Source organism: Melospiza georgiana, chromosome 8, assembly GCF_028018845.1.
Source record: "Melospiza georgiana isolate bMelGeo1 chromosome 8, bMelGeo1.pri, whole genome shotgun sequence".
In the NCBI taxonomy this organism is placed as follows: Eukaryota; Metazoa; Chordata; class Aves; order Passeriformes; family Passerellidae; genus Melospiza; species Melospiza georgiana.
The window spans coordinates 22,250,768-22,273,876 of record NC_080437.1 but is presented as its reverse complement, the minus strand read 5'-3'; the positions used below and the strand labels follow the sequence as shown (position 1 = coordinate 22,273,876).

Here is a 23,109-nt window from a genome sequence, read left to right as displayed (position 1 = left end):
CTGCTACACAAATTGAAAGAATTATCAAATATTTGTGAAATGCAGGTGACTAACTAATGACTTATTAGCAGTATTTGTTAAAACACTTCTAAAATCTGGACTGGCTCCTGATTATGCAGAAATTTAAAAGGCCTTGCATCAAAACCTTTGCTATCCAGTCTAGTTCATCTGTGGGGTGCAGGTGGGGAGGAATTAATCTACTATCCATGTATGTCTTAAAGGTGTGTGGAAAGCAGGCTGAGCAGTCCTGGTAGCAGGAAAGAAATAGAAAGGTTGTTTTTTCATTGCTTAAAAGTTCCTGTTTGTTCCCCATTCCGACTCAGCGTTTTCTGGCAGTAAAAATATTGGCCACTGCAGGGTAGCTGTCACCTGCTTGCCCTTAATCACATGCAAAGCTGTTTACAGCCCTGAGTCCCAGCTGCTGTGCAGATCACAGTGTCGGGGAGGATTATGTACTCAGGTGTAGAAGCAATGAGTGCAGCCAGCATTGGATAAACAATGAGAGCTGGGGGCATTTTTTTCGTACTCACATCCTTGGTAATACAGGACAGGGAAGCAGAGCAATCATAGGTTTCAGGATGGAGGATGGTGGCCTGTGCTTGAAACACACTGTAAAGACAGAGCATTCATCTGTGCATCATCAGCTTTCAGCCTCAAGGCTTTCTTCAGTGGAATCCTGGCTCCACTGAAGTTGAGTCTTAAAAGTAACACTGCATGCACAGCAAAGTCAGGACTTCACCTGAAGTTTTGCATGTGCTGACCTACTGTGTTGAATAAGAAACAAGAAGTTCAGTTTATTCTCCATGTTGTAATATCCCATCCTTCACAAAGCCATCAGAAATCATGCACTTGTACTCATGTTTCTGACTGCACACTATCCAAATGGGTCCATTTCTTGAACATTTGCCGTGTGACCTGGAAAATGGAACAAAGATGCTTTACCCAGCTTTTTAGTTGGGTAAGTCTTTGCTTCAGATTTGTGTTGTCCATTTTTCTATGTCATTTTTAATTTAAGCAGTAAAATAGTTGTGTCACTATTCAGGCAGAAAAATAGTTGTGTCACTAAATATCTCTACAACTAAAAGGCATTCATGATCAAACCCTTGGCAGAGGGAAAAGCAGTATTTTATCAACCAAACAGTGAGAGAAAGTACCAAAATCAAGCTGTACCACACTTATAAAAAAAACCAGGAAAATGTATAATACCTGATTTTAACTGTTACACTGAAGGAACATGAAAATTACTGTGTAACTGAATAGAATGTTTTGAGTGTCGGGATTTTTATTACTAAAACTGCCACATCATATTGTAAGAACATGTGTGAAAGAGTCATAATAACAATTTCAAAAAAAAACCCTTTCAGTTTAATTTTGTCTTGTACAACTTCTGCATAATTCCACATGTATAACAAACTCTTCCACGAGGAATACGCAGTTCAGGAAAAGTTTATCTGTTCTCATCACACCTTTTGGACCTCTGAAAATGTTTCTGGCAAAGTCCAATTAATTTATTGTGTAATCACAAGTGTGATGTTCTAGTGCATGTGAAGCTAATACATACTATAAATACTCAGGTCAGAAAAGATGCCAATACAATTTTTGTAAAAACTGTTATGTTAAAATGGTTCCTAACAAGGGAGTAGAATTTGTACAGACTTAACAATACAAAAAAGCAAGGGACTTCTGAAAACAGTGAGTTTTCAGACATATCTTAAATGCTGGGGGACTGAGCAGAAACACTAGTAGGGGAATGCACCTGTGGGAAAATTTAAGTGCTACATGTAAAGGTCTACTAATATGTGTGTTTGATTGTTTTTCTGGGTGTAGCCTGTAAAAACAAGTGTTGCTAGAACAAAACACCCAGATCTCTGCTGCAGTTTATTTTAAAATTCTTCACTCAAAACAGAAAACACAAATGTGCTACAAATTCTAAGTAATATATTTGCAGGTCCTACAGGACCATATATTAAGTACATGCCTAAATGTTTTGTTGGATCAAGCTCAGCATATTATAGGGGGAAATCTTGGAATATATTGTTTTAAAATTGAATAATTTATTCCTTAAAAGCTATTCTGAATTTCTGTACCCTGCATTATATTCTTATGTGAGAAGCATCTCTAACATATGAAGTGTCTCAAGCGCTCCCTGGTTATTTGTTGAAGCTCCAGTATATGTGCTAGGATTAAATACATTTAAATATGCATGGTCAGTTGGATGGCATTTGATTCTTGCAGTCCCTCCTCAGTAACTTCAGGGAACAGGACAGAGTCCGTTGCCATTCTGCAAGGATCTGTGTGGACAGTGAGGTCAGAGCCTGCAATAGCTGGGTAACCACGCCTTGGTGTAGGGTTGTGTCTTTTGAACTTGTGTTGTGGTTTGCACATTGGGTAGAGCTCTGGCTCCTGTAAAGTGAATCTGCAGCTGACTTCAAAAGAGCTTGGATTCCAGTTCTGGCACTCGTAAAATCATACCAGTACAATGAAAACGTCTTTTTAAGTGGATTTGAATTTTAGAATAAATAACATATTTGAAAAGATTCTAGCAAATATAGATGTGGCCATGAACTGTTTCAGCTCTGTGACAGAAACATTATTTCTTTTCTTCTGTTGATATTCAGGTTCCAAAATGAACAAGTGGCCTTAATTTGCAAAACTGGGAAAGATACTTGGGATCGGTATGCTATTCCATAGCTGCACATGGCATGATAGGCTGCTTAGACACAGACCTCTGTTCTTCCCTTGTGTGCTTTCGTTATAACGTATTTACACTTTCTGCCAGGGCCACTGCCAGGATTTACAGGGCCTGGTACCGAGTGTGGATGATTTCTCTTTAGCAGCTTAGAAATGTGTGATATTGCTTAGCCATGTACTTTATACCATGACCCAGAGAGCCTCTTACTGTTGCCTCAGTTCCACTATTTTCCAAGTCTCCACCGTTTCCAAACAACTCGTGGCAGATATGTTGTAAAATACATCAAGAGATCTTGGTCTCCCCTTCCTAAGATGTGAGATGAGCCCTGGCAGTGGCCCTGGGATTTTCTATCTAACATGGCTGTGCTAACAGAGGACCAGAGCGGAGCTGTTGAGAATGCTTTTTAGTTTACTGTTTGTACACTGAGTTACATTATGCTTCAGGAAGTTAAAACCTCTGAGGAGTCAGCTATCCACCATTAGTGTCGTTAGCCATGAACAAAGCAGGCTAACGTTGCAAAAATTATCTTCCTGGTCTGGTTTCTGTTTCGTTTGGGGGATTGGTCTTTTTTGAGTTTTAGCAATACCTGCACCATTTATTCATTGATCGATTCATGTATATGGGGTTTTTGGCGACTGTCTGAGCAACAGAATTCCATTAATTCAACCCATTAATTTGTCAAAACAGACAGGAAAATTTGTAAGTTGATGTGGTAGTGCCAGCCTGCCACCACCCTGAGTAAAAGTGGCGCCTGAACAATGATACCTAGGCAGCAACCCTAAATAGGACCTAAATATTGAGTGTCAAATTCTTGTGGTAAAGCAACATTTGTTAACACTATTGCTCAGAGATCCAAAAAAACATTTTCAATTCTTTTTGTGTTTTTTTTTAATTATTTGCTTATTTTTGCAAATTAATTTGTTAGGACCTGACTGAAGAATGAGTGATGTCATCAGTTTAGTAGACAAAGCTTCAGGTCCACAGTGAGATCTCATCAGTGCTACAAGGAAGCTGTCAGACAATGTTCAAAAGTCGCTTCAAAGAACAATTTTAATGTCATTATGTTAATGTTTTATCTGGCTACTAAAAACAAAGGATTGTTGTTTTTTCCTTCTGCAGAGGCATCAGTCTTACCTGTGATGCCACACATGCACCATTCATCTTGACTTTAAACCCAAATTCTTCTCTTTCATTACAGGGTACTGAAATAATTCAACTGACTGTAATTCAGTGTATTCTTTGGACAACTGCAAGTTAGTAAGGAGGAGTATACATGAATACACACATATATACATATATATGTATGTGTGTATGTGTTTACACATATGTGTACTTCTGCCTCCTAGATATATATATATATGTGCACATACTTATGAACCTTCCTGTATAGCCAAAAAGATCCTTTCAGTATTTCTACAAATCAGTCATCTTTTGATTCACTTGGTATGTGATGCCATTGTAACAGTTTTTACCAAAAAAGGGACATAACATCATAAAATAATAAAAAGTAGAATCTTTCACTGAGAGACCTGGTATATATTTAAATATTAACCATCAAAAAAAGTGCATGCAAAATTATTTCGTTCTAAAAATACAAATGGAGAGTGCTTACACCACTTTCTTATACCATAGTCTTAATAAAGCCTCTGTGAACCTGAACAGATTTTCATCTTCTGATAGATCATCATTTATTTCTGCCCCCTATTTTATCTCGTTCTGGAAATGAAGAAGACGTGGGGTGAGCAAAGAAGCTGTCCTTTCAACATATGTTCTTAGTGAAAAAAATATATTCTCAGATTCTATTTTATTATTTTATCAGTTTCTAGCTTTTGAAAGCATTCTTCTACAGCTGTTTGCTAAGTATCTGTGATGGTAATCTGTATTTCTTTAGCTGCGGGTATCTTTAGTTATCAGCTTTTTAATGTGTCTGGCTAATACTCCTTTCTAGTGAATGTTACTGATGAGATCATAAATGTAATAATTATAATTTACAGCCTTAAAAAAAAGCCACCGCCAAGTCTGCCACAAAGGGATTATGCTTCAGGTAAGGCTGTATTAATGTAAATTTAAACTGCATGTCTGTGTTAATTTGCTATCTATATGCCTAACAGTATATCAGCTATGCAGTGCCTCATAATTTGTTTTTAATGAGAGAACAAGATACCATTATCAACAACTCTGAAGGTAGTTCACACCTCTGAAATGAAAGGCAAGAAAGAAATGATTAATTGTGCCAGCATAAAGAGTAGCAAGTAACCACTCTTTCAAAATCAGTCTTAATCAGAGTTCTGTATCAAGGCTGCTGTAAAAATGGAGGAGAATTTGCATGCAGCCCCTCTTTACAGAAACTGTGAAAGTAAATACAAAAGAAATTGAACAAATATATCATTACAGATGTAAAATCTTAATGCTATTAATGTAATGATGACATCATGAATTATCTTAAAGGTAGAATCATCATGAATTATCTTAAAGGTAGACCTTTACTTGCTTATCATAACAGTGCTGCCCACAAACTAGTTCATGGCTGTTTTTACAAGTTAACAGCCATCTTGTTAAGATAAGAATAGAAGAAAGCAGGACAGAGTTTGGAACTTATCAGGTAACTGTTCCCTGTTTAATATAAACACAGCTGACTTTAACCAGGGCCCAGAGGTCAAGCCAGAGTTCCATTATCTAGAAATTGGCACCCCTACTTAAAAATGAGATGCATTAGCAGGACATTGTGAGTAAAGTGCATGCTCTGCTGTTCAGACTATGCACACTTTGTCATTTTCTAATGCTTTTCCAACAGTTCTGAAATAAGATGTCAAAAATAAGCAAAAAGGCATTTAATTTACTGTCCAAACAGATGTGTTGCTCAGAACTGTTTGGAAATTTTGCTTGCTCTTTTTTAACTGAATATCATATCTATAGATTGAAAAACCAGCCTAAGACAAACATTGATATTCATTATTACATCTCCTTAAATAACTCTAATGTTTGGTTTAGAACACGCAGACAATGAAGAGGAACAATGGTCAGATGATTTTGTAAGTACATATTTTGGGCTAGTAGGGTGTTACTGTGGCAACAAGTTAGCTCAAGAAATAATAATAAAAGTTTCTTTTAAAATCATCTACTTGTGGTTGAACTAAATACTATTGAAATGTTGTTATTTTTTACCTCAGTTTAATTCACAAGTAGCCACTGATTTTTAGCTACCTCAATTTTTTTACATTCAGCTTAGAAGTACTTTCAGAAGCACAGTCAATGATTGCCATGAACACTAAGGTTTTTGGATAAGTAAGCACATGGCATCAATTTGAGGGACTTCCTAAACTGAACAATAATTTCAGAAATCAGAAGGTTTTATGTGGGGCAGGAAGGGTAGGAGGGGTGAGGAGAGGAAGGCCACTTCTTACTAAAAATGAAAACTTTGCTAAGATTTTAGAAAACATTCGAATGAAGCAATTCACGGCTGTCAGCCGTGTAAAGTAGTGGTGCAGCTGTCAGCCTGAAGTGACCAGTCTTCTTCTGGAGTCAGATCTTCAGTACCCCTTTAACTGGAAAGGGAGAGGAAGTGACAACACACCCTGAGATCCATCTGGCTGGATCTAGAAATGCACTGTTGTGGGAAAGGAAAGAAGCAATTGGTCCATAATTTGAAGACTAAGCTCTTCAAGTGAAAGGACTGCTTGGAGATAGCAAAACGACAGGGAGCTCCTGTGAGGAGCAGAAGGGCAGGAGGCAGGAGTGCCTCTTTGCAAGAGGAAGCACAAAAAGGGAAGATGATGTGTCTGTTCAAGGGTACATTGTTGTAATTTTGTGTTGTAGAATGCTATGAGATGAGAAATGGGGAGTTGTGTCTTTCTAGGACAGTGATTATGAAAATCCAGATGACCACTCTGACTCTGAGATGTATGTGGTCCCCAGTGAAGAGAATCCTGATGACAGCTATGAGCCACCTCCAAGTGAGAAGGAGAAAAAGAAGATTCCCTCTGCATTCCCTATTTCTAGGGGTGAATATGCAGGTAGATATGGAATAGTTAACTATGTCACCTTGATAATTGCTTTTTGATCAGTACCAGAAGAGAAGAGGCCCCAAATGCACTTATCTGTCCTTTCCTCAAGAGTTTGCTTTTAATTCTCTTACTCAGATCTTAAGCATTCAGGGGTATGATTTTTTTTTTTAATTACAGCATGAAACAGGTTAGTATTGCCAGTAGTGATGTTTATAATTTTAATATAATGTGTCCTAGAGACTGCGATAGACGTCTACTAATGACAAAATTCAAGCAGAGGTCTGGGAGATACTGTTAAGTTTGGGCTCCAAATTAATACACATATATTGATGCAGCAATTACTCTTAAGATGAAGCACATAAGACTAGACAGGTCCCTTCTTAAACTTCTCTGTTTCTCCAATCATTATTCCCAAAGCAGTAAAAGAAGTAGCCCAAATATTCACTCCTTCAAAATAGGTACTAAGGATGATAAATATCCTAAAAAACAGGAGAGAATCAAGATTTTATTTTCATCAGTCCAGTATAAAGGGATTTTTTTTCTTTCTGATTTGATTCTTTTCAACCATGGATATGTTGCATTGAAGTGAATGAAAGTTAGCTTCAATTAATGAAGATTTGAGACATGGAGAAAAGAAACATTGACATGATGCCTGCTTTCATTTTTGTATGACACCAGACTGTTACTGGTTGTAGACTATTCATCAAAGTGTTAAAATACCACATATGTACTCACAGAAGTTTATCAGCCCTTCACCTGTGTGTTCTTTGAAAAGGGAAGGACCTGACCCCTCAGAGAACCTGGCATAATTAATGTTCCAGTCCCACCCAGTGTGATTTTTCTCATGTCTCATTTGCACTACCCCACCCAGGCAGCACCTTTTCCCCAGGGAGTTGAACAGTTGTTCATACAGCAGCCAGTGCCTGGGCACCCACTGCACTCGTACAGGCTGCTGCCCTGGGCAAGGGAGCAGGACCTGTTCACACACAAATCTCAACATCAGGTCCAGCTGTGCCCAGGTGTGCCATTTGACCTGTGCTGCAGCCACAGCAAAGACTTCTGCACAAGCAGTAGAAGAAAGTGCAGAGACTAATGTGTAATTTTTACTAAAATTGTTGTTTTCTACTAATTAAAAGACAATCGCCCCAGTCAGCAGAAGCTTCCTCCCATGAACAAACCTCTCCCAAGCACACCCAGTCCAGCCATGTCCAGACCAAAGAAACCATGTGTGCCATCCATGCCACTGCCATCTCCTGCTGCAAAACCAAAAGTGCCACCTAAGCCTAAGGAGTGCAGTGATGATGAGGTAAAGTTTACAGATATATTTGTTATAACTGTGTAAATGTCATAGCAATGCCATGGGCTGGTCTCATCTTACCCTTTGTAGTACAAATCATTTTGTACATCACTAACAGTGACCTTATCTGCCTGCCTTGAGCATCAGGGAGGCTCTTTAGACCATGCAATAGCTCCTGATCATCCATGACAAGCTGCAGGCAGTGGGGAGAGAGTAACCTCAAAGGCTCCAGGACTGGAGGGAAGGGAGGGCTTCCATGCACCAGTGGAATAATTCAATAAAGGGATTTCAGTCTTTGGGATTCCCTTCCACACAGATGATAAATGTCTGAAATAGGAGTCACTGTGAAATGGCAACTATTGTAAACTGCTGCCAGGGCTTCAATCCAAACAGTTTGATGGCATGATGGAGGTTTAACTGAGAGATTTTTTTCCTGAATTTCTCATAGGATAACTACATTGTGCCAGTGGACAATGATGATGATAACTATATTCAACCCACAGAAGGCAGCACGTCACTACCTACAAGATGTGAGTTTTAGTCATTTAAGCTTATAATTATTGCTTTATTAGGACTAATAGTGGAAAAATATGGGTCAAATTAATGGGTCTGTTTCTAGGGTTCAAAGAGTGGAGATGCAGCTATTAAAGAGATCACAGCCTGCAAAAAGGCACTTGGCTCCTTTGGCTTATGACAAGGCCAAGGAAAATTATTTTTTAACTATGGAAAGACATGTTTAATTTTTGCCTCTCTCAGCTGTTTCAAAGTCCAGCCCTTGTACAACCAGGAGGCTTCTCATATGACCTGCCTTCTTAACCAAGGGAGCAGTAGCATTAAAATTCTCTGTTTGCTGAAGTGCTTCAGGAGAAGAACAAGCATTTTTAGATATTTAGTAGATAAACACACTTTGCTTTTTTTTTATCTCACTTTATATATAAATATATTTAGCTAGAAAATGAAACTACTACAGCCCAAAGGTGAAAAGTAAACAGAGAAGAGACTGTAGTTCTGCTGTCTGACATTACTGACAGTATCAAACCTCTTCAGAAAGGCTGAAATACTGAATAATCCTTCATTTTTAAAATGAGAGCTGCTTTCTGACTCAGTTGATCTGTTCAAGGTCACACAAAAGGTTGTAATTTGGACCTACTTAATATTCATTCTTATTGTATAAATGTTACATTGTTAGTTTGTAAACAGATATATATAAATATATGTCTATATATACACACATGCACGAATATATATATATATGTACATTAATAAAATATGTTTTTAGCACCTGTGAACAGATTTATGAAGACAACAAAGCCAGCCCCCCCTATTTCTCCAAAGCCTTCTCTTACTTCTGTTATGCAAGGTATGTGAAGCTTGCATTGCTGTTAGAATAAAAGAATGTAAAACTGTGAAATATTAAATTATGCCTGATGTATTCACACCACTAACCCTGTGACATACTAAAGTAAAACAAAAATATGTTCCCCTTTAGCTTTTCTGTGTTGTAGCAGTTGCTTTGTCTAGCTTGGACAGTAAATCCATTTTAAGCATGAATAAAACTAGAACAAGCTATTTGCCCCAAATTAATTTATTTTTAGTCTTCTGCTCTAGTGGAGGAACACAAATTGATCAATACAGCAAAAAGAATTATAGGACTCAGTATGTCAGTAATCCCATTTCACCATAGGAATCAAGAGCCAATACTTCAGACTTAACCATATAGAAATTCTCTACAGGCTGATGTCTTGCATGGCCTTTTATAACAGTGTTCCCATTGAGGTTCTGTAAAGAGCAGTTTATTTGGAAAAGAAACAAAAGCAGAAGCAAATAAGAGGAATCCTACTTGCTTTTGTAAATTCAGATATTTTTGTTAATCTCTCTCTTCCAACTTAGACTTGTTTTGCATCCTCAGTCTCATTAATTGCTTGGATGTATCCTTTCCAGACATGACACAGTTCTTTAAAAAGCTTTGCATATTCATTAGCAATGTGTTTAGCTTTAAAGTCACAAACTACAAGTCATAAACTAACATTTGTTATGAATTGCTTAAGACTTCGTGAGTTATTTTGCAGACATTTTAAAATGCCCTTTTCAATCTCAGCCTTTCTGTAAATCAGTGTCAAGCAACAACGAGTTCCTGACAGATGTTACTGCAGAATAAAACATCTCCCCCTGGTGGGAGCTGGGACACTTGAGTGCAGTAAAGTGATGAAACCAGACATGAAATTTACTGAAATAGGATTCTGTTTGCATCGAAGAAACTGGGCATAGATAAAGATGCTGGTGGTTTTTTCTTCCAAGATCTATGAACTAAAATGTAGTTGTGGGTCAGAACTCAGGGAGGGATGTTGGCCATGCAAATGAGCCAGCTTGTATTTATGACTGACCTGATTTCTTCCTCCCTGAGTCAAGGAAAAGCTAAATGCTACTCCAGGTGTGATAACACATTTCTTACAAACTGACCCAGGTTTGCACAACACAAGCATTCATCTTGCTTGCAGCAGGGAAGGAATGAGAAGAAAAACAAAACAATAAAAAGGTTTTGCAATGGGAGGAAACTTGATTAATATAGTGACTGTATATCAGAATTCCTTCAGATTTCACCTGAAGTTTTCCCTACAAGACAGGGGTTGTTGCTGCTCCAGGGTGGCAGATCCAAATTCTGAGCAGATTCTTCAAGTTATTTTTCCAGAGTCAGAAGCATGACTGATAGAAATTCAGATCAGCTTTTATGGTAACATGCAGTATGGTTTTGCTACACTAAAGAATGCTTTTTATTTCTTCCCTGTCCTGTAGAAGTCTACGAGGTTCCTGAAGAAGAGGTGAGGCCTTTCTACAGTATCAATCCCGTTGCCCTCAGGCAGGGTACAGATGTGACTGAGAGAAAAGATTATCAGCCTTTCAAAAGGGAAAACTGGGAACATAACTCTTCCTGCACTTAAAGCTTTCTGACACTCCCTTTTCAGAAAAGCTGGCAAACCATTTCAAAAGAGTAAATGGGAAGGGGAAAGTTTCCCAGTCCTCTGTGATAGTGATCCAATCTGTGAAGCAGCAGCCTAAGGGAATGTTTTGCAGAAGAACTGCAGCAGAGGAGCAGTGACAGTTCTGACACAGTAATTTTTTTCCCATTTGCTGGTACTGACATAACATATGGCCAAAGCAGATTTACTGATGTTGAGTTCTTGCCTGTCCCATCCTAATGTAGATTACCAGACAGAGCTGTAGTAGAAATCTGTATCACAATGCAAAAATAATATCTTGATGTGATAACATAAATAGGATCATAATATCTATTTTATGAAATTAAAAAGTGACTAAAAAACAATTCAGTGCATTTTCTCTTACAGGAAAAACCATCACCACCACCAGTAACCAGGTAACCCATTGCTGTCAATGTTTGTGCATTATTTAAAACTGTCAGAAAATATTTTTTCTCATCTAGATACTACATGTCTGGTAATTCTTTCTCTAGAAGAAATACAGTAACAGAAGTAAGAAATACATTCAGTAAATTGTATGTATTGAGGTTACTTATTAGAATTTTGAGGGGGTAAGGGAGAAGAAAGAGAGGTTTTGTTTGTATTCACTGTTGTTAAATGTAATTTTCCTTTATTAATTCATGTTTAATTACTAGGTTCACCAAGCCACTCATGTTCATGCCTGCTCAGAGTACAGAGCACTCCCACATGCACAGCATGACCAGAGAGTCACCTAAGCAGGATAATTCCAGGTAAGTTAACAGCAGCTTAGATCAATAGGAAATATTAGCAGAGAAAAAAAATCTTCTCTCTAATGTGTAGACTTCAAACAATAAACAGTTGTCAGGCCACTCAAATAGCTAGGGATGCTAGGACAAGGTGAGAACCAAAAGCTCTCCTTGCTTTGTGAACTTCTGTGTTGAAGGCAGTTTGCCATTTAGATAGGATTTTCTTAAATAACCCTTCAGGGATCCAGTACAGGGATAAAATATCTCTGCCAGCCAGTTTAAGGTCCTATTAGCCATCTCTGAACCCTTGCAAATTAGATGTTTTTGCAGTTGTATAAAATTGCTTGTCAAGAAACTGGGCTCAGTAAATCCATTGTTTATATCCCAAGTCTCTGTCAGAAAAGGGCAAAATCATACTTGAGTGTGCAGCCTACTTCACTCCTGTGTCCCCAGAAGCATAGAAAGCTGCATCATAAGCCCTGCCTCCTCTCTAGGTCATTATTTTACAGAGGATGTTATGTGCCCCCAGAAGGAGGCATCCACAGTACTCTGTGTGTGAGGGTGTCTGGTGAGGTCCTGTGCAGTCACAGGGGACCCAAGGTCCAGGACAGGAGCTGTTCCAGAGTAGTTCCACACCAAGGGCACAGCATCCACACAAGTACTGTAGCTGTGTAGAGCTGCAATCAAATCCATTTACTGCAGACCTCCTTCCCTCTAGATCTTAAAAAGCCTATCAGGGCCAATTAAATAAATAAATCCTATACATTATAACTTACTGTGTGTATTTTTCAGAAATATTTTGCCTCTCCCCAGAAGTCGTCTTCATCCAAAACCAGTGAGTAGTTAATGGGCCACTCTAAAAGAATGTGTTACATTTAGTCCTGTGTTTCATATCTAAAGAGATGGATTATCTATTTATTATCTGGATTAAATAACAGAAACAGATGACTGAATGCCAGATTCATCTAATATTGTGATTGTTGCTATTAATCCTTTGGGCAAAAGAGCACTGGACATCTGTATTGATCCAAGAAAAAGTTCAAATGTTTTTTGGGATATAAGGGATATATATATATATATATGTTTCAGTCCGCAAAAACAATTTCTTGTACCAGTTGTACTTCAGGAACTTTACTTTAAGCAGCAGAGGATTATTCTGCCCAATCTGAAGCACTTTCCCTTGAGCCTCATTCCTCTCAGATGGTGAATGATTATTGCTTTCTGAAAATGGAAACCTTCTAAAATGTCAGACTGGATAGTGTGAATAACCAGTGTCACTAGAAAATGCAGTCCTTGAAGGACTCATTACAAGCCTTGGGTCCTAAGGCTGTGTTTCAGACAGTCCTTATCTCCCTCTGCCTCCCTCTGCTCTTATGCCATCTGTCCCTTCCACTGTGCTAAGTTGTTTTAAGCAAACTATTTGGAAACTTGTCCAGCTGCAGAAAGGAGCAAAAGCAAATCTTTTTCAGCCAGATTAGCTCCATTAACTGATCTACACCATAGCTCTACTCACAGCTGTGCTAGTTTGAGAGGGTCCTCCTGAGGAGCCAACCATCCAGAACAGAGCAGTGTGTCAATTGTGTCAGCATCTGTGCCAAAAGCTGCATGCTCAGACCCTGTCCCAGCCCTGAATTGTCCCTAGGAAATAATCAGTCTACCAATAACTATATAGAGAAATTAGACACTTGAAACCAGGAATTTGGGGTCATATAACAGGATTAGAAGTTATGGTAACAGTGCAGATGGTATATGAGTATCTTATAGTCTTCAGTCTTTAAATTTCTAGACGTGCCAAGCAGTTTGTATGTACAACAGCATTTTAGTTTCCCTTCCACCTGATCACAAAGTTCTTCCCATTTAGATCTGTATCCTGTGGGATTCTGAACAAATCCAAAGCAGTGCCAAATTTGGGATTTCTCTTTTAGGAAATAGTTTGATTTCTCAGCTTTTCTTACCAATACAATATAAGAAAAAATCTCACATCTCAAGGGAGGATATTTGACAGAAATTCCACTATCTGATCAGCACTAAGAATACTCCTGCTTCAGAACAGACTCACATGCCACATTGCTGCTGAAACCTCTCCATTAATGCATTTTCAAAGCTTGCATTTGAGATGGTATCATACTAGCTTTGCAGAGAATAAAAAGAAACTATCCTTTAGCTGGAGCCACACACTGAGTGAGTTACAGCTCCAAGATGAAGCTCCCAGACAAACACTCATTGGTACCATGAGTATATTCAGCTCCTGGGTGCTTGCAGCTCACGAGTTTGTCACAAGAGTCAGCCTAGGAAAGAGTTATCCAGTGCAATCCCAATCCTGGGATCTTTGCTTGTCTTGTAAGTGGCAGCCTTTACAATTTTATACAAATACAGGGTAATGAGCATGATGTTTGTCAGGTTCTCTGTTGTTCCTTTCCATCCCTGCCTACAGCACACTGACAAAGCCCAAACAAAAACGAAAACATCTGTTAACTGCTCCCATTCAGTCTGCTGGCAGCACTAACCAGCACTGCTCATGTGCACAGAACTGTAACCCTTGTTCCTCTCAAAGGCCTGAGCTGACTGGGAGAAAAAATTTGCCATGTCTCATTTCCCCAGCTGGTGGGTGATGGATTACACCTCTCCAGCAAGAGAATGGAGGCATTTGTCACTAACATTAGTGAAAAGCCATTAGCTGGGTAGATGAAGACGGACAAATTAATAACTGGTGCTTCTTTGAAAGATACTTATCAGATGGGAGTCTTGCTTCCCTAAAAGTCAAGAAATGGGAGTCAAAATTAAGCATCTCCCAAAGAAGCCAGGAAATTAGGTGGATTGCTTCAATTCTAGCATGGTTATAAGAGGGTCTACTCAGTTTTCTCCATTCAGTGGAAGATGTGGTTTTGGTATGTTCAAATCTGCTGCAAAATTTCTGTCTTCCAGGTCAGAAATTAAACGTGAACCAAAAGCTATCACTGCAAAACTAAGGCTAGATTTTCTCAATACTTACTACAAGCAATCTCAAGATTATTAGAAAGTTCAAAATTTGATGGTTGCTTAAAATTTTTCAAATAACATCATGAAAGTATTCTGGATACTATATGCCTTCTGTACAAATATTTCTTTAAAAATTACTACAGATACCAAAACCATATTGATTATTCATGCAGTTCTCATTTAATAATCAAAGAATCATTCAGGCTGAGAAAGACGTCTAAGATCAAGTTCCAGCTGTTAATCCAACACCACCATATTCACCAGTAAACCATGTCCATAAGTGCCACGTCCACATGGCCTTGAACACCTCCAAGGATGGTGATTCCACCACTTCCCTTGGCAGCCCATTCCATGCCTGACCACCCTTTCAGTGAAAACATTTTTTCTAATATCTAATCTAAACCTCTCCTGGTGCAGCATTAGGCCATTTCCTCTTGTCCTGTCACTTGTTATCTGGGAGAAAAGTCTGATATACTCCTTTCAGGTACTTGTAGAGAGCATTAAGGCCCCCCTGAGCCTCCTTTTCTCCAGGCTAAACATGCCCAGCTCCCTCAACCACTCCACATAGGACTTGTGCTTCAGTCCTTTCACTAGCCTTGTTCCCCTTCTCTGCTCCATTACCTCTGTGTCCTTCTGGTAAAACTGAACACAGTAATTCCTTTCTTAATTCCTTCATATCAAATCTAACCTATTTTTCCATTGCAGGACCATGAAGCAAACAATAATGATGAAAGTAAGTATTCAGATGAAAATACAGCAATATGAGAGGAACTGAACATTTCTCAACTGAAAATGTTGAGAAAAAAATTAAAGCAGTGGATATTTTTTACCTCTATTACTAAAATGGCAATGAGGAAAATCCACTGTTCAGATACAGCTCATATAGGATACTAAATGTATTGCTTGCATCTCTAGGTCAGAGGTTCAATAACACACAGGAATCCAGATTTCCTACTGGAGCAGCTCCATCTCCGTTACCAAGGGGCCTGTGAGTAAAAAATTATAAAAGTACTTCTTTGATGGGGATGGGTTTAATAGGTGTATTAGGAGCTAACTCCTGTCCTTGCCTGTAACAATTAGAATTCAGGAATAATATTTATTCCTATTTGTGAAAGATATCCTGACTAGCTAAAGGCAAGCTGTTACTTTGCTGTTTCTGGAGGAACACTCTTTGTATGCCAAGTGGCCTTGCCCTTCACTGCCTGCCACTGATGGCAGATGCTGGCTGCCCTGGCTGTTTTAGTCCCATACTGCAGCACATGCAAGCCTGGAGGTGCAGAAAGCTTTCACTAAGTTCTCCTGCCCTCCTAACTCATGTTAAGTATTGGACAGAGCTGTAGCTTCCTTGTGTAAGTACCTTCAGTGAGTGCCCACATTGCATCTGATAATACCCTTACTCCTTTTTTATTCTTCTTTGTTTCTAACTGGTACAAGTATCCAGTGAATCCCATCTTAGACAGAAATACCCTAAGAACCAATGAAACTGATGTTTAGTTGCTAAATGAATCCATGTATCTGCTAAGTAACCATATTCTTTTTCTTTTTCCTCCATACTTCAGCAAGAAAACTTCTAATGCAGTAATTTCACCAGTAAGTTGACTTGTAATTGTATAATCACCCAAAACTTCTATTATATTTTTAATTTATTGTAAAACTTAGTTTTACCATGAGTTTGGTTACAAGATAAATGTAAAAAAATGCTAGGGGAAAGAGTTACAAAGACAGGAAATATTTGGGTGCTATTACACAAGTGAAGATCAGTGATCTTTCTGCTCAAGCAGAAAAATATTTTGATCAAAGCAACATTTCAATTCAATGCCCTGGGATGTAACAATAAAAACAATGCATGAACTGAATAAATGAGAAATAGATAGGAACACAGACAATTCAGAAGTATTCCCAGAATGTACAGGGCTGCCTATGGAGAACATGAGTTCATTGAAAGTGATAGCTCAAGAAATATGCAGGATTTTACCAGAATTTGTCTGAGGTTTTTCAGTAATTCAAAAAATATCCAAAAACTTCTTGTGGCAGAAAGTAAGAGGACTGGTTGAAATTTTCAAAGAAATTAATTTAAAAAATGTTTCAAAACTGGCAGTTTATTATCATTGTTTCAAAATGAAAGCAAAAAAAAAAAAAGTGGAAGATTGGTTCCAGTTTTACTGTGAGCTAAACCGACAGTTTAACTTCCAGTAAACAGAAGAAAATGTGTTCAGATATTGGTGTGCATAGTTCAGTACGGATGAGAATCCAATTTTCATTTTCAGGTACTTGGGATAGACTTCTGATTTTAGCTCCTGAGATAAGAATGAACCATCTAGATTTTAGTTTTTCTCCATTTATTTATATCCACAAGCTGGGATTCTTTCCAAATCTCCTTTGCAAAATTGCAAACTTCAAGGTCATACAACTAGAGACTCTTCACAGAATGGCTATGTCCGTGCCTCCTAATTCTTCTGGGATGTTGTCAATTCTAAACTGTTTCACAAAAAGTATAAATGATAAACATTTGCTGTACAAGTGCCAGTTAATACTTGGTTGTCCTTCTCTTTTACTGCAGAAACCATGTTTACCTTCCAGAGAGACCTTAACTGCAAATGAAGGTAAATTATACCCACTAATGTGAAAAGTTGACATTTATCTGATTATTTTTTTACTAAAAACATGAAACAAACAGCACCACATTCAAGTTACTGTAGGTTTTTGAGGGGTGTTTGGTTTTAGCAGTTTCAAACTGGATCTGGGCAGCCTTAGTTGCAGTGAGTATCATTGTTCTCTGACAGCAGTCCCAGTAAAGCTGCTGAGGTTCCTGGCAGGGTAATGTAGCACAGTGATGGACCAGCAGTGTGCCCATGGAGCCCTGGAAGTGGAGAAGGGGGAAGGGAGGGACAGGCTCTGAACTCAGCCAGAAGCATCCCTCACAGAGCCGACTCCTGGCAAGAGGCAGTCCCTGGCACGGGCAGGGAATCCATCCTGGCTGTGTCTGTGTGGGCAGGGAATCCATCCCATCCTGGCTGTGTCTGTGTGGGCAGGGAATCCATCCTGGCTGTGTCTGTGTGGGCAGGGAATCCATCCCGTCCTGGCTGTGTCTGTGTGGGCAGGGAATCCATCCCATCCTGGCTGTGTCTGTGGCTCTGTTTGTGTCTGGGCGAGGGGGCTCCAGCAGGAGCTGCTGCCTCCTCAGGGCTGGCTGCCCTCCTCCCCATGTCACAGAGTCCCACCCAGCCCCGCAGGCATCCACAGCACAGGTATTGCCTAGAATTAGTTAACAGCAGCGCAATGGCAGGCTGCCTTGTCAGATAAAACCCCAAATTTATAGTAAAAGAAACCCTCCCTCACCTACTGGGACTCCCTAATCTGGGATAATATACTTCTGAAGAAATCTTGACTCTACCGTTTGTTTTCCCAAACTCCAGAAAAACCCACGGTACCAGACCGACGGCGCAATTCCAGCCAGGAACTTCCACTTCCCCCCCTTCCAAGTGGTGCCCAAAAGTAAGGTCCCTTTCCATCCTCTTGGGAATATTGCAGTGCACCAGCTCTGAGAGGCTCAAAGGGGAGCACTCTTTTCACTGGAGCCTCCTTGTTCCTTTCTCAGAACTGAGATTTCTGAAGCCTCACAGTGGCAAAAAATAAAACATGGCAAATGAATGCATGCAAATACTTTAACCATCACCAAAAAGCATGAGGGGATATAATCTGTAATAAAGTAATCAAGATTTAAAACATATGTTTAAATTCCTCCTAGTGGGATATCATTTTTTTTAAATACCTGTATCAGGCCCATGTTTCTCAATGAACACATGGGTGAGATAGAACACATTCTACCACTGCATATTTTCAGTTTTCATATTATCAGGACTGGGTACATCCCCTCAGACCTTTCTGTAATCTCTCAACATTTATTTCAGGCCTCTGCTCCAAAAGCCCTCAATTCTGCCAAGTAAGTATAATTCAGTTTTTGAATTAAAATATTATTAACATGTTATTTCAAATTAATCTTTGAACTAAAATTATTTCAAAGTACTGTGCATATTAATTAGTTTGCAATTAATGTATCTGTAATGCATACAAAGAGGAGGTCAAGTATCCAAGACCTTAGTTCAGCTAGTAAAATTAAGGGAGTATCTCAGGATTATTGATGGAAAATGAGTGCTTCATTTATATTTAGGAATACTGGAAATCTCTAGCAAAGGCAATTTAGGTCATTTCCCATCATAATGAAGATTCCATCAATCTTCCTTGTCATAGAAGAATCCTAAATATGACATTTTTGGGCTGCTCCAGGCTTCTGTTGCCTACAAGACAGACATTATTATTACATTCAATTTATTCTTTTTCTACAGAAGGAAAAAAGAAAGTACTTTTATAATAGCAATTGCTGAAGGTCTTTTCTAAGTAGTGCTTTCCAAGATGGATTTTGTTTCAGTTCTCAGCTAAAAACAAATTAGGTAATGTGTATATAAACCCACTTTGTACAGAAGTGTAAATTAGATTTAACATTTTTCTAGTTGCTTGTTAGCAGACACTTGTCTGACCTTCCTGTAAGCCCTTTACTGTACATATTCAGTCTGAACATATCTTTCATATTGTAAACAGATGGTGAGAATGGCACATATAAATCTGCATTTGGTGTAGCTTAAACTGACATGCTGTTATTAGTGTATTTCTTTCCTGGAAACATTTGCTTGATGCATGTTGCAATTATATCTCCTGTGCTGAGGAAGTTCACATTAATACATGGTTCACATCAATGCTCTTGACTGATGCACTCAAGTTTGTCTGCTCCCATCACACAACTGATGTGCTTCAACTGGAAGCATAAATTCTGACTACTCCTGGAACTGTAACTCTTCTTCAAGACCATCTGATGCTAAATGATGCTCTGATTAGTAAACTTTCTTTAGCATAATCTTATTCAGTGCCAGGTCCAATAACAACTTTATAATACAAACCACTGGTCCCATAATCACTGATGTCCCTTGAGCATGACCTGCCATCTCTTCTTCGTACACAAGCCTAGAGCTAACTTCTGTCTTCATCATTGCAAGTACTTTTTTCCCATATGGCACAGTGTCAAATGCTCTTCTGAAGTCCAGATTAAGTACACTGCCACATCCCCTCCTTGGAGAACACTGTTATTCTATGAAAGAGCTGTAACATTTTATCTACTTGGCTAAAATTCAGATTTTCTCTTGCTAGTTGTACCTTTGCTTCCAAATCGTGATGTTATTTCTTTCAAATTCTCTCCTAGGGCCTTGTGTTCTGTGGAATCAGGCAAAAAGCCCTGTAGATGCTCAAGTCACTTTTTCCACTTTAGGTATAGCAATTATGTTTGGTATTCTTTAATTATTTGGTACCATCCTGACTTGAAAATTATGTAAAATAACTGTTACCACCCCTGAATTACATGTGCCAGTTTTTAAAATTTCATAGGTAAAGATAATCTGGGCCCATCAGTTTAATTGTAATGTTATTTAAGCTCTGCTTCCAATTTGATTGTGGAAATTTCTATTTCTGTGCCAGAACTACTATTTGTTTAGTTCCTAGATTATCTTTAAAATCAATAAAATTCTTATTGCATAAAGCCCCATCTCTCTTTACTTTTTTACAAACAGCCAAGGCATCTTTCATTACTTATTTTAATATCCTTTTGTCAAGTCTAATTCACTAATCTGACTTCTCTCAGTTCTTGCTTTATTAATACAATCTACTTTCAGATGTAGCTTTAACAGCCAGTCAGTCAAAATTTGCCTGAAAAACCAAAATCCATAATATTGAACAGCCTTCTTCAGGTGATTATTAATTCATTGAGAGCTGGAACTGCTCTCTATAATGTCTCCCCTCCACTTGGGATGCAGCTTCCAGACAGTTGCATCTTTACTGCAAAAGAAGTTCTAAATGTACTTCACACAATTGTCTTTGTCCCCAGTCCAACTGCATTTTTTTAGTTCTGGTCACTGTATGGTCTTCTCTATAACATTCTATTGCTTTCTAAACCAATATCTAAATCAGAATTTTATTAGTGAAGATTTAACATTACAAGCTGCAGAGTACCATATCCAGAAAGGGAAGCATTTGTTTTCCCTAATAAGTAAAGCACACAGGAAAAAAAGCCTCCCATAACAACAAAATAAGGATCACTCAACTTTCTACAATGATCTTCTCTAGTATATTGATTGCATCCAGCTGTGTTCACAAGTACCCATAGCAGACACCTACACTGTTGGGCTAAATTATTTTTTACCAGAAAGCAATAATCCATACTTCTTTCATCATATCATTACTATGCAACACTACTCAAGTATTTCACTACTGATTTCTTAAACTCTTACATCTGTATTTCAGCCCTAGTAACTATTTTCAACTATGCTTTGTTATTCCAATTAAGCATCGTAATGTTTTCTGTTAATTCTGCTTCTCCATTTTGCTGCCTGGACTTCTTGAACATGTATACAAACAATTCAGGCAGTCTAAATTGGTGAAAAATTATCTCTGAAATAAATTCATTTTCCTGACTTGCTCACCTGTAAGACTGCTTCTCACAGGACTGAAAATTACTTGCATCGAGTTCCTGCATTTTCTCATCTACTGCTACATTCATTCACTTTGGTGGTGGAAGAGGTTTTTTCCTGTACTCTGAGTGTAGTTCTGCTAGTAACCAAATTGTTATCCAGACTGGTTTTTCCTTCTCAAGCAAGGCTACCCTTTGGGCAAGCAAGTGTGCCAGCACTTACATAGGCCCCATCTATTTCCAGTAGAAAACTTTCCTGACTGATATCAAAGGTCAAATGTTTCCAGATCTTCCAAACAATTCAATTGTTGTAACAATTCAGTTTCTTACATCATAACAAACATACTTTGAAAACTTATACATGTTGTTCTTTCTCTTTTCTAGAAGTCCCAGAAGCTGTAAACCGATCTTTGGGTACTTCACCTCCCAGCAGCATTTCATCTGTTTCAAGTTCTGCAGACCAGGTATAGTATTAGCTAAATTCATATTACAGAAATATCCTTTACTTCAAAATAGTATTTCCACCTCCTTTCAGTAGAAAATTACATTCCTGGAGGGCTTCTATGCCTCCTTTTGCAATGAGGCTTTTCTGTAGTACAAATAATCTGAATGTTAGCTTTCATTAAAATATGCACAGAACAGGTAGCATAGGAGAGGTTTAACAAACTGTAGAAAAATATGTAAACAGTATTATATTAAATCTTGGCACCCTACCAATCACAAAAAGCTTTGGTTTCATGTCTTCCTGACTCTCCAGTTCATACTTCCAACATCATTGTAACAAGGAAATTTGTGGTGATATACTTAAGTCTAGTCTTTGATACAGATTGCTAAAAGAGTTTTTAATCACATACTTTTTTATAACTATAGCTGTACAAATTGTGTACAGGGTAAAAAAGGTGCAGTGAGCAAATACAATGATGCTGTGATGCCTCCCCTCTGTGTTTTAGTCTCTCCCAAGTCCAGCTCCTTTCTGTTCCTTTAAACAGATCTCTTCTCATTACAGTTCACACTGTCAGTTTTATGGCCAATTCTCTTTTTTATGTTTTTATGTGTTTTGTTGCAACATTAAGCTTTGAATGATCTAAGCAAATGCAAGGTTATTTTCATTTCACTGCTATTCCCCTTACTCTCATTTTGGATGAAGGGAGACTAAAAAATGCAGAAACCCATTCTTATAAACCTAGTAGTCACAAACAAGGTAAAAATAGTTCTGTTGAGTGTAAACCAAAGGCTCTGTCATGCAGAGCCCGTAACAGTAAGTGTTCTAAACTCTGACATGACAAAGATAATACAACAGTGAAGAACACAAAGGATTTGAAGTTCTGGAAAATTTTTAACTGTATGTAATACTAGATATTTATTATAAAAATTACTTTCAAATAAGCAATCCAGAAGACTCTACATAAACAGCTTATAGCAATTACATTTGCAATTTTTATGCAACAGCCATGGGCAGAAACAGAACTTAATCAAAGATCCATTTTGTTTAAAAAAAATTAGCTGTTAGTGTTATTTTCCCAGCAATTATATACAGTGGTATCCTTTGCTGTAGCATCCTCCACAATACAGGTGCTCACAGATTAATGACAATTAATTATGTCATTAATTCCCACAACATTCACTGTTTGCTTGGTTCCCATCCAAGCTTTGGCAGCAGCTCTCTGCTTCTACATTATAGGCCACAGATAATGGTAGAAGAAAAGTCTGGAGGCCATTAATTCCTTCTTTTGTTGAACAAAGATTTGTTCACTGGACTCGTTTTCTATGTGGGCAAGTACCTTTCATATTTGCAATTCCTCTCAGCATTTCTTTTTCCAATGAATAGTGTGAGTGGAGAAATAAATGGAAAAATTTTGAAGGTAAAATTATATGTTATGGCTTGAGCCAGTCTAAGAATTTAGTACAGTGCCTCCAAAA

The 23,109-nt window shown here is 38.2% G+C and overlaps 1 protein-coding gene across 6 annotated transcripts in view; it reads left to right on the top strand.

Annotated features, from left to right (window-relative positions):
- The window catches only part of BLNK (B cell linker), an 89,655-nt gene that overhangs the window by 62,521 nt on the left and 4,025 nt on the right, over positions 1 to 23,109 (top strand). For 4 of the 6 annotated variants that reach the window (XM_058029098.1, XM_058029097.1, XM_058029102.1 and 1 more), the window contains exons 5-23: positions 2,619 to 2,675; positions 4,687 to 4,736; positions 5,684 to 5,724; positions 6,549 to 6,705; positions 7,833 to 8,002; positions 8,442 to 8,523; positions 9,273 to 9,353; positions 10,787 to 10,812; positions 11,338 to 11,366; positions 11,625 to 11,720; positions 12,489 to 12,531; positions 15,381 to 15,408; positions 15,591 to 15,663; positions 16,235 to 16,265; positions 17,236 to 17,278; positions 18,092 to 18,170; positions 18,587 to 18,618; positions 19,930 to 19,995; positions 21,574 to 21,653. In XM_058029098.1, the coding sequence (XP_057885081.1) occupies positions 2,619 to 2,675; positions 4,687 to 4,736; positions 5,684 to 5,724; positions 6,549 to 6,705; positions 7,833 to 8,002; positions 8,442 to 8,523; positions 9,273 to 9,353; positions 10,787 to 10,812; positions 11,338 to 11,366; positions 11,625 to 11,720; positions 12,489 to 12,531; positions 15,381 to 15,408; positions 15,591 to 15,663; positions 16,235 to 16,265; positions 17,236 to 17,278; positions 18,092 to 18,170; positions 18,587 to 18,618; positions 19,930 to 19,995; positions 21,574 to 21,653 (1,264 nt within the window). The remainder of the gene's footprint in view (positions 1 to 2,618; positions 2,676 to 4,686; positions 4,737 to 5,683; positions 5,725 to 6,548; positions 6,706 to 7,832; positions 8,003 to 8,441; positions 8,524 to 9,272; positions 9,354 to 10,786; positions 10,813 to 11,337; positions 11,367 to 11,624; positions 11,721 to 12,488; positions 12,532 to 15,380; positions 15,409 to 15,590; positions 15,664 to 16,234; positions 16,266 to 17,235; positions 17,279 to 18,091; positions 18,171 to 18,586; positions 18,619 to 19,929; positions 19,996 to 21,573; positions 21,654 to 23,109) is intronic. The other 2 variants (XM_058029100.1, XM_058029101.1) reach the window with 2 other exon arrangements.